Below are 15,480 nucleotides of genomic sequence, written 5' to 3'. Positions count from 1 at the left end.
GTCCAGGACTGAACGTATTATCTGGGTCTGGGAAACTGGCCCTGATGGTGTGTAGTCTCGATCTTCAGAGAAATGTCCTTTATGCTGATAGGAAACGTCTAGTCATCTAGGCAGCATAACATAATTGGCGATGATGAGTTTGCTGACTGTTTGTGCTGTCATTGTTCCAGGGCTCAGTTCCAAGCTGTGTGAGGAGATCCGTGACATTTTGACTGTATCAGTGGCGCCGCACCAAAGTGCAGAGAATCCCGTTCAACACTACAACACACTGCTGAGTTTAGCCTCACTGCAAAGGTATGTGTTTGTCTTCGAGTCAAAAGTAGCCTTCGTTGCCCAATAATACTAAACACAGAAGGAATACCAAATGTCTAGTTTTGAGTCAGACCTGGGCATGTATTCAAAAAGCTTTAGTAGGACTGCTGATCTAGGATCAGGTCCTCCCTGTCCATAATAATCTGATTCAACATCAAATTATATTTTATTGGTCACATACACATATTTAGTAGATGTTATTGCGGGTGTAGGTAAATGCTCGTGTTCCTAGCTCCCAGCACTTCAGTAATATCTAGCTGTAAAGACATTAAGGACAGTATGTGGATAGAATATTTAGTATATCTAGAATACATAGGATAGAATAGTGACTATGATATAAAAGGCTAAACTGATCCTAGATCAGCACTCTGAGAAGTTTTATGAATATGGGCCCTGGTCCTCACCTGCCTTCAGGTCTGCTGACAATGTGCTCCTGTTTCATAATGACCAGGCCCTGACCCTGAGCCCAGGCCCTACAGAGGGCGCTCATGAGCACATCATCCTCTCTCTCTCTCTGTTGTTCCACCAGCAGCAGAATCCCTCTCTGTGATGACTACACACATCACCTCACGCATGGCTGGACTACTGCTGCCTGTCCACAGCCTCACCACAGTCAGGTAGGTACCCATAGTCAGACACTAGGTCTATCCCAAATGGCACCCTATTCTCTATATAGTGCACTACTTTTGACAAAGGGCTATGTACGGAATAGGGTTCCATTTGGGATGCAAACCAAGGACTATGACCACATTGTGATAGAAGGGCAATACGTTCTACTCTGCTGACCATAGCATTTTGTTACTAATGCCTTGTATTAAATACATGTCAATTCAATTGTCCCTCAGTGTAAATTGCTGATGTTGGTGGTTTCTCCAGTGGCCTGAGTTGAGGTGTGGAGCCCTTGGAACTGATTATGTCTGTGTGCCCTTTACCTGCAATTTATTTAGAATTCAAGGCACACGTAACCAGCATGGCTACCACAGCATTCTGCAGCGATACGCCATACCATCTAATTTGCACTTAGTGGGACTATCATTTGTTTTTCAACAGGACAATGACCCAACACACCTCCAGGCTGTGTAAGGGCTATTTGACCAAGAAGGAGAGTGATTGAGTGCTGCATCAGATGACCTGGCCTACACAATCACCCGACCTCAACCGTATTGAGATGGTTTGGGATGAGTTGGAATGCAGAGTGAAGAAAAAGCGTATGTGGGATAGCTGGTTGAGAGAATGTCAAGCTGGTTGAGAGAATGTCAAATATATATATAGAATGTCAAGAGTTTGCAAAGCTGTCATCAAGGCAAAGGGTGGCTCCTTTGAAGAATATAAAATACAATTTGATTGGTTACTACATGATTCCATATGTGTTATTACATAGTTGTGATGTCTTCCCTATTATTCTACAATGTAGAAAAATAAAGAAAACCCCTTGAATGAGAAGGTGTGTCCAAACTTTGGACTGGTACTATATATATTTTTATCACAAAATGTAACGTGATTTAACACACACAACCACAAAGTAGTTGGCGGCATGCACAAACAAAATGTGTGAACGCCATGATGCCAAAGAAGAAGAAGAAGAAATGACATGCGAGACAGTGTTGCCAACCCCCCCCTCCCTAGCGACACATTTTCAAAAAAGTGACTAGCGAGAAACCTAGCGACTTTTTCTGATGTTATTGGAGACTTTGAGACTCTGACGTGAAAGCACTTATCGTTCATACTCTTATCAACGAGCAGCAGGTGCTGCTGTGGGCCCCAACCCCGTCCCAAAGCACTCACAAGTGGCCCAGTCCTCACACAGCAGTCCCTCCCAGCTGCAGTCAGAACAGAAGCTGTTCACCGCTTCGTGTCCAGACTGGAAATGAATCGCGCATGTGGGAAGCCACCGCTGGCTTATCCCGCCCTGGTTTATATAAATATATATATATTTTTTAACATAAATTAGGGCAGACTAGTTAACATAATTTTCTCACATTGCCATTGACAGTTTTTTTCTATTGTCTCTTTTTGGTCCATTTAGATTGTTAAGATTGTAAACAATTTTTTTATTTTTATGTTATGGTTAAAAATGTTCCTGTTTTACTGTGACTTGTTGTAGGCTCCTAAGTGGACCATAAGGTTAAAAACCAAACCAAATTTAGAAAAGTAAACTAAAAAAATAAAATAGAAAATCAAATCAAATTTATTTATATAGCCCTTCGTACATCAGCTGATATCTCAAAGTGCTGTACAGAAACCCAGCCTAAAACCCCAAACAGCAAACAATGCAGGTGTAAAAGCACGGTGGCTAGGAAAAACTCCCTAGAAAGGCCAAAACCTAGGAAGAAAACTAAGTAACTCTGCCAGAGTGTCTATTTTGGGTCACTTTTGAAGGTCCCAAACCCGGATAAAGGAGGAGGGTTGGAATTGTGACGTAAAATAAACCAAGAATGGACAGAAGAACGTTCATTTGTAATTCTAAACATATTTAGGGTGTTTTTTACTCACCTTTTTACCTCTCCCACGACGTTATTCCTCTCTCCTACAGCGTACATCACAATTACATACATGCACATTGTCAATTATACAAATTAAGCGATGACGTCATTTATCGACTTTTAGGACAGCCAATAGCCACGTTCCCTACTGAGGATTCGGCAACACTGACATTGCGAGATCTTCTAACTTCTCCGCTTCCGTATTTCCAAACGTGTTTTATCCTCAAGAAGGGCAAAAATATATTATTTCCCGCCATCCTTTTGATTTTTTTTGTCACATTTTCTAAGAAATAACCTTTTCTCTCGCTGCCTGTGTAAGTTTCTCTCTTCGGTGTGACTCTTGGGATGAAATTATCATACTAGCGTAGCGTTATTTTACGAGTAGCCAGGCTACTAGGCCCTGCTAGCTAGCGTTGTTAGCTACGCTAGCTGATATGTAGCTAGCTAACGTTAGATTGCGACTATTTTTTTGAATACTAATTCAGTTTTTAATGTTGTATGGTGTATTTTGCTTGTGCATTTTCTTAGGTAACTAAAACGCTGACAATGTGGCTGTTCAACTGTCAACTAACCGGCTAGCATACACAGTGGCTAGCTAGCTAACGTTAGGAACCGTGCTTTGGTGGGCTGTTTATTTTTTTGTTTGACCTTTTTATTTAACTAGACAAATCAGTTAATAAGAGCAAATTCTTATTTTCAAAGACTGCCTAGGAACAGTGTGCTAACTTCCTCAAGTGATGGCATAGCTTTTGGTTTTTCTAACTAGTTTCACGTATCCTGACGTGTTCTAGCCAGATGAGTGCGTTTCGCACTGGTTGCTTTGTGATGGTTTTCTTCTCTTCTCGGCATTTAACTGAAATGTCGCCCCCTCCAATTATGTTCATGGACGATTATTATGAAACCCTGAATCACGGTGTGCGACTGGAGATTTTTTTTATCTCGCTCGCCATAAAAAGTAATCTATCTAGTTTATACAAATTATATATTTTTAAAGGTGTCAGTGTATGTTGGCGTTAAATTGACCAATGGCGCGTGTGTGCTCTACATGAAATGTATTTTGTGGCATGACGTTTTGACTAGTAGCCGTCACAGTAGGGTGTGGGCTGCTTCTTTTTGATTTGTGCAGCAGAACGACCAATCATGCTCAAGTATGCCAGCTATTACTCTTATGCCTATGGTGCATTTCCAGTAGACTTTACCCTGGTGTTTGGACTTTTCCACCTCTGAGGCCTGGCCCCTCAAAATCGAAAGGTCTTGGGCCGTGAACTTACTCAGGCCAGACCTGGGAAAGATACTTTTTTTTTTCAGAACATGGTTAACACACTTCACAAAGTAACTGTTCCAAGTCCTTAGCGTAGTGATGGAAACACTTTCCTTATTAGTAATACACCAGGGTGTATGGACTGGAGTAACAACACTGCTGTATTGGAAAAGCCCATATCTGACTCTCTATGGACTGATACATATCAAAGAAAAGGATTAAAGGCACGGACAGAAATCACGGGGTGGCACAATTCTATCCAGGCGGAACGGTCGGTGGTTCTCATTGCACACGGAAGCCGCTCAGCCAGAGAAAATAGGATTCTGCTCTTATTTTCTAGGGGTGCCGTTGTTGACCAATCACAGTAGAACATGTGGCCTGCGTGGCGATACATCCACACTGACGTCCAACAGCAGGATCAGCTAACTTGCCCACTGGCAAACACTTGTCAGTTTAGAGTCATGTTTAACAATACATTTTTTTTCTCCCTAATACATTTTTTGGATTTATCATTTCTGTTGCGTGTAAATATATTTTTTTTATGAATGCTTATGGCATTATAGCGTTTCTTCGTTCGTACGTCGATTATGTTTATTTCGTTGCTATGGTCACAGTCTTTGGAACAGCTGCCGGAGACACTAGCCGCTTAGGCGATATTCTGCTGTCCGAAAAGCGCGTAACTATGTCCATGGCTAATCTCATTCCCCTATTTATCAATTATGGTGTGTATGGTATGTCGAGATGTAGGCCTAATGATTGATGGGTTATTGCTAGATATTCAGTATCTACAGAAATGTTTTTTTTTGTGATCTGGATATTCTGATGGTCTGAAATATATGCCTGTTTCTCATATAGTTTGGAGAGTTTCTGGCAAATACACAATTTCATGCCAGCGACGCAGAGAATAAATACTTTTGTATATATAGTGTATGTGGACACACCTTCAAATTAGTGGATTTTGTCATTTCAGCCACACCCGTTGCAGACAGGTGTATAAAATCGAGCACACAGCCATGGCCAAGCAGCCGCACACGAACCTAAGATCACCATGTGCAATGCCAAGTGTCGGCTGGAGTGGTGTAAAGCTCACCGCCATTGGACTTGGAGCAGTGGAAATGCGTTCTCTGGCGTGATGAATCACCCTTCACCATCTGGCAGTCCGACGGACAAATCTGGGTTTGGCGGATGCCAGGAGAACCCTACCTGCCTCATTGCATAGTGCCAACTGTAACGTTTTGGGGAGGAGGAATAATGGTCTGTGGTTGTTTTTCATGGTTCGGGCTAGGCCCCTTGGTTCCAGTGAAGGGAAATCTTAACACTAGCATACAATTTCATTCTAGATGATTCTGTGTTTCCAACTTTGTGGAAACAATTTGGGGAGGGCCCTTTCCTGTTTCAGCATGACAATGACCCCGTGCATAAAGTGAGGCCCATACAGAAATGGTTTGTCGTGTGGAAGAACTTGACTGGTCTGCACAGAGCCCTGAACTCAACACCGTTGAAACACCTTTGGGATTAATTGGAACGCAGACTGCAAGGCAGTCCTAATTGCCCGACCTCACCAATGCTCTTGTGGTTGAATGCAAGGAAGTCCCCGCAGAAATGTTCCAACATCTCGTGGAAATCCTTCCCAGAAGAGTGGAGGCTATTATAGCAGCAAAGGGGGGGACCAACTCCATAATGCCTGTGGTTTTGGAATGACATGTTCGACGAGCAGGCGTCAACATACTCTTGGTCATGTAGTGTATATGTGACTTAATGAAGGAGAATATTGCATGAAACTTGTGAACCTTTTAACACTTTATTGAATAAAGTGAAGCCTGGAATTGTAGATTGAAAGCCTGCCATTATACTATGGTGAAGGTTCATACCTGATGCATTTAATGTATGCACAGCTGATTTGAGATGGAACACTCTGTGAAAGGGACATCCAGTTTAATGGTTGAACTTTGTCACTCCTGGAGATGACATACTAATCTTTCAGATGTTAGAATCTCCGACCTACCGTTGTTGCCTGTATATATATTTTTTATGGTGTTTCCATTTTTGTAGTGGCGTAAGTGTCGTATTGGGAGATTTGTGTACAGCGTAGTCCTTTCAGAACGTTTTCAGTTGCTGTTTTCATTCTCAAGGTGTCACCTGTTTTGGTGATGTTATAGTGGAATGGTCTGGAGAGCATTGGTGAGCTGGACACGACTGTTCTGCAATAATGCTATTATGTACCCCTCTGTCTACAGGTGGTGCTGTTTGTGCTGTTGTCGGAATGGTGGTGGTCATCCATTTACAGGGGCTCAGAACCACTGCAGGTTCTGAGGACGTTCGCAATTTCTTCACTGGCCTCAAAATCCCAGATGGTGGGGTGCACATTATTGGTGGGGAGCGTGAGGAGGCTTTCATAATCTTTGCTTCCGATGAAGACGCGAGGCGGGCGATGACCCGTTCGGAGGGATCCATCAAAGGTTATCCGGTTCACTTACGGCTGAGCAGCAAGTCAGAAATGCAGGCCGTTCTCAAGCAAAGTATAAAACCCGAGGTGACCAAAAAGAGGCCGTATAAGGAAGGTTTCAGAAGACCGGAAAGAGAAGGCAGGAATGAGGAACCTGGAAGAAAAGAGCTTGTAGAGATGGGCAGTAGATCAGGGTCTTACAGTAATGTACGTAGTCAGGCCCGAAAGCCTCCACAGCTAAGCAGTCAAGATTACTTGTATTTGCTTATGCAAGGCATGCCTTTTACTACGAAAGAAGACGACGTGAAAGAATTCTTTAGCGGATTAGAGGTGGAGGACGTTATTATAATGAGAAATGACAGCGGCCAACCAAATGTGAAAGGAATTGTCAAGTTCAAATCCAGACGGGATGCTAGAGAGGGTCTGAAAAGAAATCGGCATTACATTGGAACTAGGTTTGTGGAACTCGATGCATGCTCGGAAGAGCAGTATTTTAAGGCAGATGTTGGTAGGGAACAGATGTTGGCATGGAACAGCAGTGGTACGTTTAGAAGAGGGTCTTCCTCAGCTCCCACTGAGAGGTCTCCATACCGTGCTAGGTCTTTCTCACCAGTGGCCTACAGGTCTAAGTCCCCTTCTCCTTCCAATGATGAGTTCTGTGTCTTGGTGGAAAACCTTCCCTACTTAGTGGAGAAGAGGGACATAAAGGAGATCTTCATTCATGCAGACCTCAAGTATGATCAGATCCTTCACCTTCTTGACAAGTATGGGTCAGAGACAAGGTCCGCATTTGTGCTGTTCAACAACCTGAGGGACTACGGTGCTGCCTTGACTCTTCACAAGAAGAAATTTCTCAAACGATGTTTGTACATCTCTCCTATCTCGAAAGAGAAAATGCTCACCATGCTAGAATCTGGGGGAAATACAATGGAGGGTACACCACCCTCTGAAAGGTCTTGCAGCCGATCTCAGGAAAGGCCTCCAAGAGAGACCGAGAAGGATGTGTATGAATCTGAGAAGATTTGCCTGTATGTGCGAAACCTGCCTTTCGACGTGCGCAAAGTTGAGATTGTGGACTTCTTCCTAGGCTTCAGAATCTCAGAGGAGGCTGTTGTTTTGCTGCTTGACCATAAGGGCAATGGGCTTGGAGAGGCTTTGGTGATCTTTCAGACTGAGGAGGAGGCTATGAGAGCACAGTCTCTGAATGGGCAAGGGTTTCTTGGAACAAATCTCATCCTGAAATGCATTTCTCTGGCTCAGATGCGTGAATTTGGTGTTGGTGAACCTGCAGTGAAAGCGCAAAAGATAGAGAGAAGCTCAGAGAGGTACCTGGCCAGGAACAGTGAGGCGATGTCCCATCAGTACACTGATTACAGGGTCAACCCTGATATAGGCCATCTTCCTATGAACGACCTGCAGGTTCATATTCATGGAGGCAGCAGTCTGGGTCTCGATTCTCAAATGATGGAAAGCCCTGTTCTGCTTGACAACCAGGGCAATGGCTCTGCTCATAGACATGGAGGCTATGGACCTTCTGCACCGCAGCAGTTTGATGGTCCAACATGCCTGAAACTGGTTAATCTGCCTTTGACTATCAGAATTGACGCAATCTATGACTTTTGCTATGGATATCGTGTAATTCCTGGATCGGTCTCATTGCAGTATGACAACAAAGGGATTCCCAAAGGCTCAGCAACGGTTGTTTTTGGATCTCGCTTGGAGGCATTATCGGCAGTTGAGGAATTGAGTGGAAGACCAATAGGCAGCAGAAAAGTAAAACTAGTTTTTGTGTGAAATCCGTATAGAACAGGAAAGAACCTTTTTGGGCTTTAAAATGTGATGTTTTAGGAAGAACAACTCACAGTATTTGGTTAGTTTGATGGATTCCAACAATGGCGACTGAACAATTGTAGAATTTAAAAATACTGTGTGTGTGTATGTGTATATAGCCTTCTACTCAATGTAACGGACAAACCTTTTGTCCATAGTTTTATCCCCCTTAAAGAATAACAAAATGATTTATTTGTATTTTGCCCATCGCTTGCTTGCCATGTAGCCTGTTTCTGAAGCTTTTTCTTTTTAGTGAAATTTGCCTGAAATGTTATTTTCTTTAACAGCTGGGTGAAGGTAGAACTTAATTTTGCTACTATTTGTTTAAATGTTTATTGCATTCTGTAGTGTAAAAGTTGTCCATTTAAACTTAGTGGAAATTCTTTGATTAAAATTCATAATGTTCTCCTGTTGTCGTCTTCCAAGATTGTCTAAGATATTGTGTTGTATGATAAATACTGCATTGCCCATGGTCCTTTTTCCCCCCTGTGGTCAATCTGGTGGTCTTTGGAATCAGAATGACCATGAATGCAATGTTATTTTACTTTAGCTGGGGGACACACACTAACACTCAAATTGTTAAGTATCTATATACGTTAGGTATTCCCCAAATCATACGGCAAGTTATGCAGGATTTAACACACGCAAAGGGCGTAACTGTCTGCATTCACTCCCTTTTTATTTTATTCTGTTGCAGATGCATATATTTAGTTTGTCAGGGGCAGTGAGAATAAAGCCCGAGTTTAGAATGCAGGAGACTTTCACGCTTTACTGAGAATCTGAATTGCACCTACATTAATTCCAGCTACCCAATTTCCAGAAGTAACCAAGAGTTGGACTACGGTGACCAAAGGATAGAATGTTGTTCACTATTCTCACAGAAATTACGGTTTTCCCCTTTAAACCTTGAAGTAATAACTGGGTGGCCGGTAGCCTAGCGGTTAGAGCTTTGGGCCAGTAATCAAAAGGTCACTGGTTCGAATACCTTGGAGAAGAGCCCTAAGAATGGTCAAGAACTCCACCCACCCAAGTCATAGACTGTTCATTCTGCTACCATACAGCAAGCTCGGGCCTCCTGAGTGGTGCAGCGATCTAAGGCACAATATCTCAGTGCCTGAGGCGTCACTACAGGCACCCTGGTTCGAATCCGGGCTGTATCACACCCAGCCGTGATTGGAGTCCCATAGGGCAGCACACAATTGGCCCAGCATCGTCTGGGTAGGGCTGGTGTCGGTTGTCATTGTAAATAAGAATTTGTTCTTAACCGACTTGCCTAGTTAAATGAGAAAAAGGGAAAAAAGCTGCGCCAGGTCGGAAACCAAAAGGCTCCTTAACAGCTTCTACCACCAAACCATAAGGCAACTGAGAAACTCATACGAACACTTTCTCACATGCTGCTGTTACGTTATCCTGATTACCTCGTCTCTTTTACCCCTACCTACATGTACAAATTACCTCAACTACCTCGTACCCCTGCACATTGACCTGGTAAGGCTTCTTGTATATAGCCTGATTATTTTGTCTTACTATTTACTTTTTGTGCTAATCCCCCTTTACTTTTTAACTGCATTGTTGGGAAAGGGTTCCTAAGTAAGCATTTCACGATAAAGTCTACACCTGTTGTATTCGGCGCATGTCACAAATAAAAATTAGATTTTGACAAGGTGTCGATGTGCCCTTGAGCAAGGCACTGCAGCTATCCGGTATATGTGACCATTTTATATATATATACAATATATATATACACACATAAAATTAATCGAAAGGTACATTTCTTCTTTCCAGTCTAACGGCCCAGGGCGTTGTACCAGAGCGCTCTTGTGGCATAAACATGAACTACTACATACTGACACGCCAATTACATTTATTGAAATAATTGTCAATTATCCTATTTCTGTAACACAAATGTATATTTAAGCAATAAGGCCAGATAACTGAACAGACAGATTTGCCTTTGAAAATGTGCAGCATAACTTTTTCAAGTTATTTTATCAAACGAGTATTGTAACGGTGAACATACCGATACTTGGGACGATAAAGCAGGAAAACGCCGTTTGATATCAGTATGATATTCTAAGAATTTGTTCTGCACGGATTTCAATTAGGGAAAGATTGCGTCCGTAACCCCGTTCGTCTCCGCTCTCGTGTATTTCGTTCGAAACGTTACTTTGCTGCGCGTCTGGTGTTGAACCTTTGTGACCAGAGCAGAAACGGCACCTCATCAGTGTGGCGTCTCTCGGAAGGGAAGGGCACTCCTGTGTCGCCGAACAGACAGGGTCAGGTAAATATGACCTAGACACAATAATGGTAGCCTGCTAAGGGTTTTCATAGTGAACAGAACTTGAGAAACGTTGTTTTTGTTTTGTTGCCATGATAAATAAATTAGGGTCAGCATTATTCGGGGGAAAAAAAACAAATGTCCAACGAGAACTTAGCGAGCTGACGTTAGGTGGCAGCCATGGCTACTCAGCCAGCCGCCTAGTGATGATGGGAATGCTAGCGCTGAAAGTTTTCACCGAGATACTGCATCCATTTAGTAGCTATTTCACGCGAAATGACTTGTCACAACTTAACAACTAACTTAGCCAAGTTCAATTGATTAAAAACCATAAATCAAAGTTGATAAAGCATAGCTCGTTTTTCTAACGTTATCGGTTGGATTTCTAAGGGGGTTGCCAGTGCTAGCTAGGCTTTTTGGAATTAGCAAATCAGCTGACTGGGAGAGTTTTTAGGATAGTTTAACTCGTCTGTCAAATTATCTGTTGCTAGTTTATTAAAGACAACATTCACATCTTATGTAACTAGCCCCGGTCAAAACATCAAACTTCCTAGAATAATAAACGTATATATCACCTTTTTATGGGAGCAAATCAATTCAAGTCAACGCTTGAGCTTTTGCAGTGCTGATGAAAGACCTGAGGTCATGTTTTTATCAAATGTGGTGGGTGACACGCAGCACATTGAATTAGCTTGAGTGACAATCTGTGCCGACAGAATCATACAATTGTCTCTCATTGTAGCTTGACAATCCGAGCAGGCAAGAGCACAAACAGATCTGGGACCAGACTAACTTTAAATAGACTTGACCATGACATCCATCCTAAGTTAGACGGCTTCATAACACTCTGCTGTTACAGGATGGAGGTGTCAAGGAGGCGGATCTTACAGAAGCACCTGCAGCCAGCCAGACCACTGCGGCGCTGCAGTACTGACCAGGGTAAACTTAACTGGACTAGTTCACTCTCTCTCATGTTCAACTGTCAACCTACACGTCTTGCTACTTTTTAAGTCATCCTTGGCCCAATTTTATGAAGTGTGATCCTCACAAACAGTCATGGACTAAGAACAAAAATGAATGAATGTGTCGGCTAACAGGCAGTATTCAAGATCCGATTCCTTACACACCCTTCTACCCAAAGTGTGTTCTTGCTCCCTCCCTGTTATATTTAAAAGCATAGGATTGGTGTAGGCGAAGGTTGTCAGTTTCTACGATATTTCTTACTCAAGTCAATTCCTTTTTAGTCGATGAGGGGAAGTGAGTGAGTGAGTGCACACTTCAAAGAGAAGGGTAGAGAATCCAACTGCAGCCAGTGTCCCACTTTCTCTTTAATACAGATTCCTGCTTTAGAAATGAGCCATCTGCGTGTGGACAAGCTGGAGAAAAAACAGTGAGTGATGCATAGTTTTACCCAGAGAACAGACAATTACTTGCTCGGATAAGTAGGCAGTCTATAAGATGAATCTATTTCTTGCATTGACCATGTTTTTATCCTGTGGAAAGATGAACAGTATTGGAGTGGAACAGTTTTTTGAAATCCTCCATCTCCATACTCAGACACCACAAAAAGACTCCACCCCAACTAAAGGTAAGCTATCTATCAATCTATAGAAGTGTGAGTTGAAAATGTTTGAATTACTTTAGTCCATAGTTGTGTCCCAAATGACACTCTATTCCCTATAATGCACTACTGTTGACCAAGGCTCAAAGGAAGTGCACTATATATGGAATAGGGTGCCATTTGGGACACAATCCACATGTTATCGTGTATGGATGTTGACTGATTCAAGTGATTCTCTCTCCTAGTGAGGATATCTTACACTAGAGACTTCCTGATTCAACTGGCCAGTTCCCCCATTGCCAAAAGAAAACCGGACTTCTTACCAGAACATCCTGTTGTTTTGGAAAAGGCGGTAAACTCGTCATTCGACTCGTACTCAATTATGGCTTGTTTAGTAGTTCCTTTATTGAATCGGAGTAAATTCAGAAGCCTCTCCTTTTGATGTAACTTTCGTATCACTTGCCAACCTGCACAGTATGTTTACCTTTAACCTGTTCTCAGTGCCATAGCTTAACGTGGCTTATTGCACATTCCTGATATTGAATGTTCATTCATTTCCACAGAGAGAACCTGGTGTGCCATGGTTGGAGAAGAGGTTTGATGAAAACAATGACATGTAAGTAAAAATACAAGCGTGTCAATGAACTTGCCTGGTGCGAAGATACATTTGTAAAGAATATCTACAGTTATTAGGTGAAGATTTTAGAGATTCTGTTAAATCGGACCAAAGTGTTTTCCTTTACCACAGTTTCTGTAGAAGTCAATAAAGCTTCTTTTTTTTTGTGCAATATCTATTTTAACACAATTGTAGAAATAATTCATGTTTTATTAATCCAACATGTTTGTGTGAATATTTTCTCGTTTAGGCTTGCCTAGGCTAACATGGAGCCAGGAAGTCTGGTTGCTGCTGCTGCTTTTCAAACCACACACCACTACAACTTGCTCTGCCATTGAGTGATATACCAACAACAACAAATCCCAGTTGAGCCCAGAACACAACAGGCATGTAATGCGTCCCAAATAGCACCCTATGTCCTATTTAGTGCACTACTCTTGACCAGGGTCGATAGGGTTCAGATCATAAACAGCCATGACCATGAGAGGTATATCTTTTTTTTTTAGTTCCTTTGACAAATGTTGGTTCCTTTGGTGGACACAAACCTGAAAATGTACCGTAGCCTACATGTTTTAAATTGTATGTTTCAGTCTAAAATAATAATGCGTGGTTGAATGATGTGCCTTGATGCTAACAAATGCCCCTTGCACTGTGTGATGTTTACATATGGCATAATGCTAATAACGCCTCAGTGGAGACCATTGACTCTGAGTAACCTTACAACGACCTCCAAGACCAACACTACATTCATTTAACCCTTTCACTTTTTCATATTTTGGAGTATGGGTGTTTTAGGTTTGATATTGTCACTGAAGATTGATTATTGACTTATATCAACTAGTTGAATGTTGATGTATAGGCCTGCTGCATAACTTGTCTGTATTCCCCCATTGAAAACTGTTGCTTGAAATGATTCGGCTTCTAAGCCTGCCTTTGAACACTATCCTTCTGAGGGTCAGTCCTGTAGTCACATCAAATAGTACATCTCTCCCCCACTTCTCTGAGGGTCAGTCCTGTAGTCACATCAAATAATACATCTCTACCCCACTTCTCTGAGGGTCAGTCCTGTAGTCACATCAAATAATACATCTCTACCCCACTTCTCTGAGGGTCAGTCCTGTAGTCACATCAAATAGTACATCTCTACCCCACTTCTCTGAGGGTCAGTCCTGTAGTCACATCAAATAGTACATCTCTACCCCACTTCTCTGAGGGTCAGTCCTGTAGTCACATCAAATAGTACATCTCTACCCCACTTCTCTGAGGGTCAGTCCTGTAGTCACATCAAATAGTACATCTCTCCCCCACTTCTCTGAGGGTCAGTCCTGTAGTCACATCAAATAGTACATCTCTCCCCCACTTCTCTGAGGGTTAGTCCTGTAGTCACATCAAATAGTACATCTCTACCCCACTTCTCTGAGGGTTAGTCCTGTAGTCACATCAAATAGTACATCTCTACCCCACTTCTCTGAGGGTCAGTCCTGTAGTCACATCAAATAGTACATCTCTACCCCACTTCTCTGAGGGTCAGTCCTGTAGTCACATCAAATAGTACATCTCTACCCCACTTCTCTGAGGGTCAGTCCTGTAGTCACATCAAATAGTACATCTCTCCCCCACTTCTCTGAGGGTCAGTCCTGTAGTCACATCAAATAGTACATCTCTACCCCACTTCTCTGAGGGTCAGTCCTGTAGTCACATCAAATAGTACATCTCTCCCCCACTTCTCTGAGGGTCAGTCCTCTAGTCACGTCAAATGGTGCATCTCTCCCCTACTGTACTTTTTCTCAGTTTATTCTATAGTAGTTGAATGTGAATAACGGCTGTCTAAATTAGCACAGAGTTAGTGAAACCCGCCGCCTTGACTTGCCTGTGTACATAAGCGGTAGTTTATTATGCAACTTGTGTTCGGAGACTGTTGTGGTTCTAGTGTGGAATGGGAAAATTGAGTGCCTGTTTATTTTTGAAGTGTATTTATTTTATTTATCCTTATTTTGTTATAAGCTATTTGCCTATCAAGGCTTCGTCATGATGGCGGGCTTCACTCCAAGATGTTGGCTTTTTGTTGATACAAGGCTGAGAGGACTTTCCTATGCTAATGTAAAGGGACTGCCAAAGTGTAACCATCTATTTTCAGATATGCAGTAGGTGCCCCTCCCCACATTGATTTTGACTTTCAAGTTGCACATTGTGAAGATAGCCTATTTAATTTTGTGTACTATGGTGCACATCCTCTCATTCCTCCAAGACGTATGAGCTGATCTGGGATCTGCCCTAATAGCCCTGTACATTTCTGTGCTCTTATTAAAAATAAAACAAATTGTATGACAAATGTTGTCTTGTGAAGTGTCATTTTACACCAGAAGCAGCTCAAATGCTGACTATACCTCAAATTCGAACCTTGCATTATCAACATATGTAAAAATGAAACCTCGCCATGTAATCTAGTTTACATGTAAGACTAAAACAGCCATTTTAGTCACACTGCGCAAACGAGAAACCAGAGACAATAACCATTCTAGATCCTGTGTAACATCTCCCGTTCTGGCGTTTTGATGTTCATGAGTTACGTCTACAGTGAGTCCAGTCAGATTAATATAATAGTTCGTTTTAAAACGTTTACATGTTCTGCAAGAACGATTTTCCTAATCATGTTTGCATGGACGCATCTGAAATCAGGCTACCTGATGGGA

At 42.3% G+C, this 15,480-nt stretch overlaps 2 protein-coding genes and 1 long non-coding RNA gene across 8 annotated transcripts; all 3 read left to right on the top strand.

The window, feature by feature from the left end:
- The first annotated feature begins 155 nt into the window (after nucleotides 1-155).
- LOC118373608 (uncharacterized) lies at nucleotides 156-1,755 on the top strand. Of its 3 annotated transcripts, none has more exons than XR_008101699.1 (4): nucleotides 156-294; nucleotides 842-929; nucleotides 1,158-1,227; nucleotides 1,363-1,755. It is a non-coding gene; the product is annotated as an uncharacterized LOC118373608 (long non-coding RNA). The 3 variants fall into 3 exon arrangements; XR_008101700.1 differs by having other exon boundaries at nucleotides 172-294; nucleotides 845-929; XR_008101698.1 differs by having other exon boundaries at nucleotides 173-294; nucleotides 764-929.
- A 1,205-nt stretch (nucleotides 1,756-2,960) lies between these two features.
- Nucleotides 2,961-8,738, top strand: rbm12bb (RNA binding motif protein 12Bb). Of its 3 annotated transcripts, XM_052502399.1 has the most exons (3): nucleotides 2,961-3,109; nucleotides 5,027-5,310; nucleotides 6,294-8,738. In XM_052502399.1, exon 3 carries the CDS (start codon nucleotides 6,320-6,322, stop codon nucleotides 8,294-8,296), a length of 1,977 nt encoding a protein of 658 aa, XP_052358359.1. In that variant the 5' UTR covers nucleotides 2,961-3,109; nucleotides 5,027-5,310; nucleotides 6,294-6,319; the 3' UTR covers nucleotides 8,297-8,738. The 3 variants fall into 3 exon arrangements, with proteins under 3 accessions (XP_052358359.1, XP_035615680.1, XP_052358358.1); XM_035759787.2 differs by lacking the exon at nucleotides 5,027-5,310; XM_052502398.1 differs by having other exon boundaries at nucleotides 5,027-8,738.
- Nucleotides 8,739-9,581: 843 nt separating this feature from the next.
- gra (granulito) lies at nucleotides 9,582-15,119 on the top strand. 2 transcript variants are annotated; one of them, XM_052502402.1, is made up of 7 exons: nucleotides 9,582-9,820; nucleotides 11,470-11,549; nucleotides 11,948-12,000; nucleotides 12,114-12,198; nucleotides 12,417-12,523; nucleotides 12,735-12,787; nucleotides 13,038-15,119. In XM_052502402.1, exons 2-7 carry the CDS (start codon nucleotides 11,471-11,473, stop codon nucleotides 13,045-13,047), a joined length of 387 nt encoding a protein of 128 aa, XP_052358362.1. In that variant the 5' UTR covers nucleotides 9,582-9,820; nucleotide 11,470; the 3' UTR covers nucleotides 13,048-15,119. The 2 variants fall into 2 exon arrangements, with proteins under 2 accessions (XP_052358362.1, XP_052358361.1); XM_052502401.1 differs by lacking the exon at nucleotides 9,582-9,820 and adding an exon at nucleotides 10,284-10,613.
- The last annotated feature ends 361 nt before the right edge of the window (nucleotides 15,120-15,480 follow it).

Source organism: Oncorhynchus keta, unplaced genomic scaffold (assembly GCF_023373465.1).
Source record: "Oncorhynchus keta strain PuntledgeMale-10-30-2019 unplaced genomic scaffold, Oket_V2 Un_contig_1556_pilon_pilon, whole genome shotgun sequence".
NCBI lineage: Eukaryota > Metazoa > Chordata > Actinopteri > Salmoniformes > Salmonidae > Oncorhynchus > Oncorhynchus keta.
This window is presented reverse-complemented; position numbering and strand designations above follow the sequence as displayed.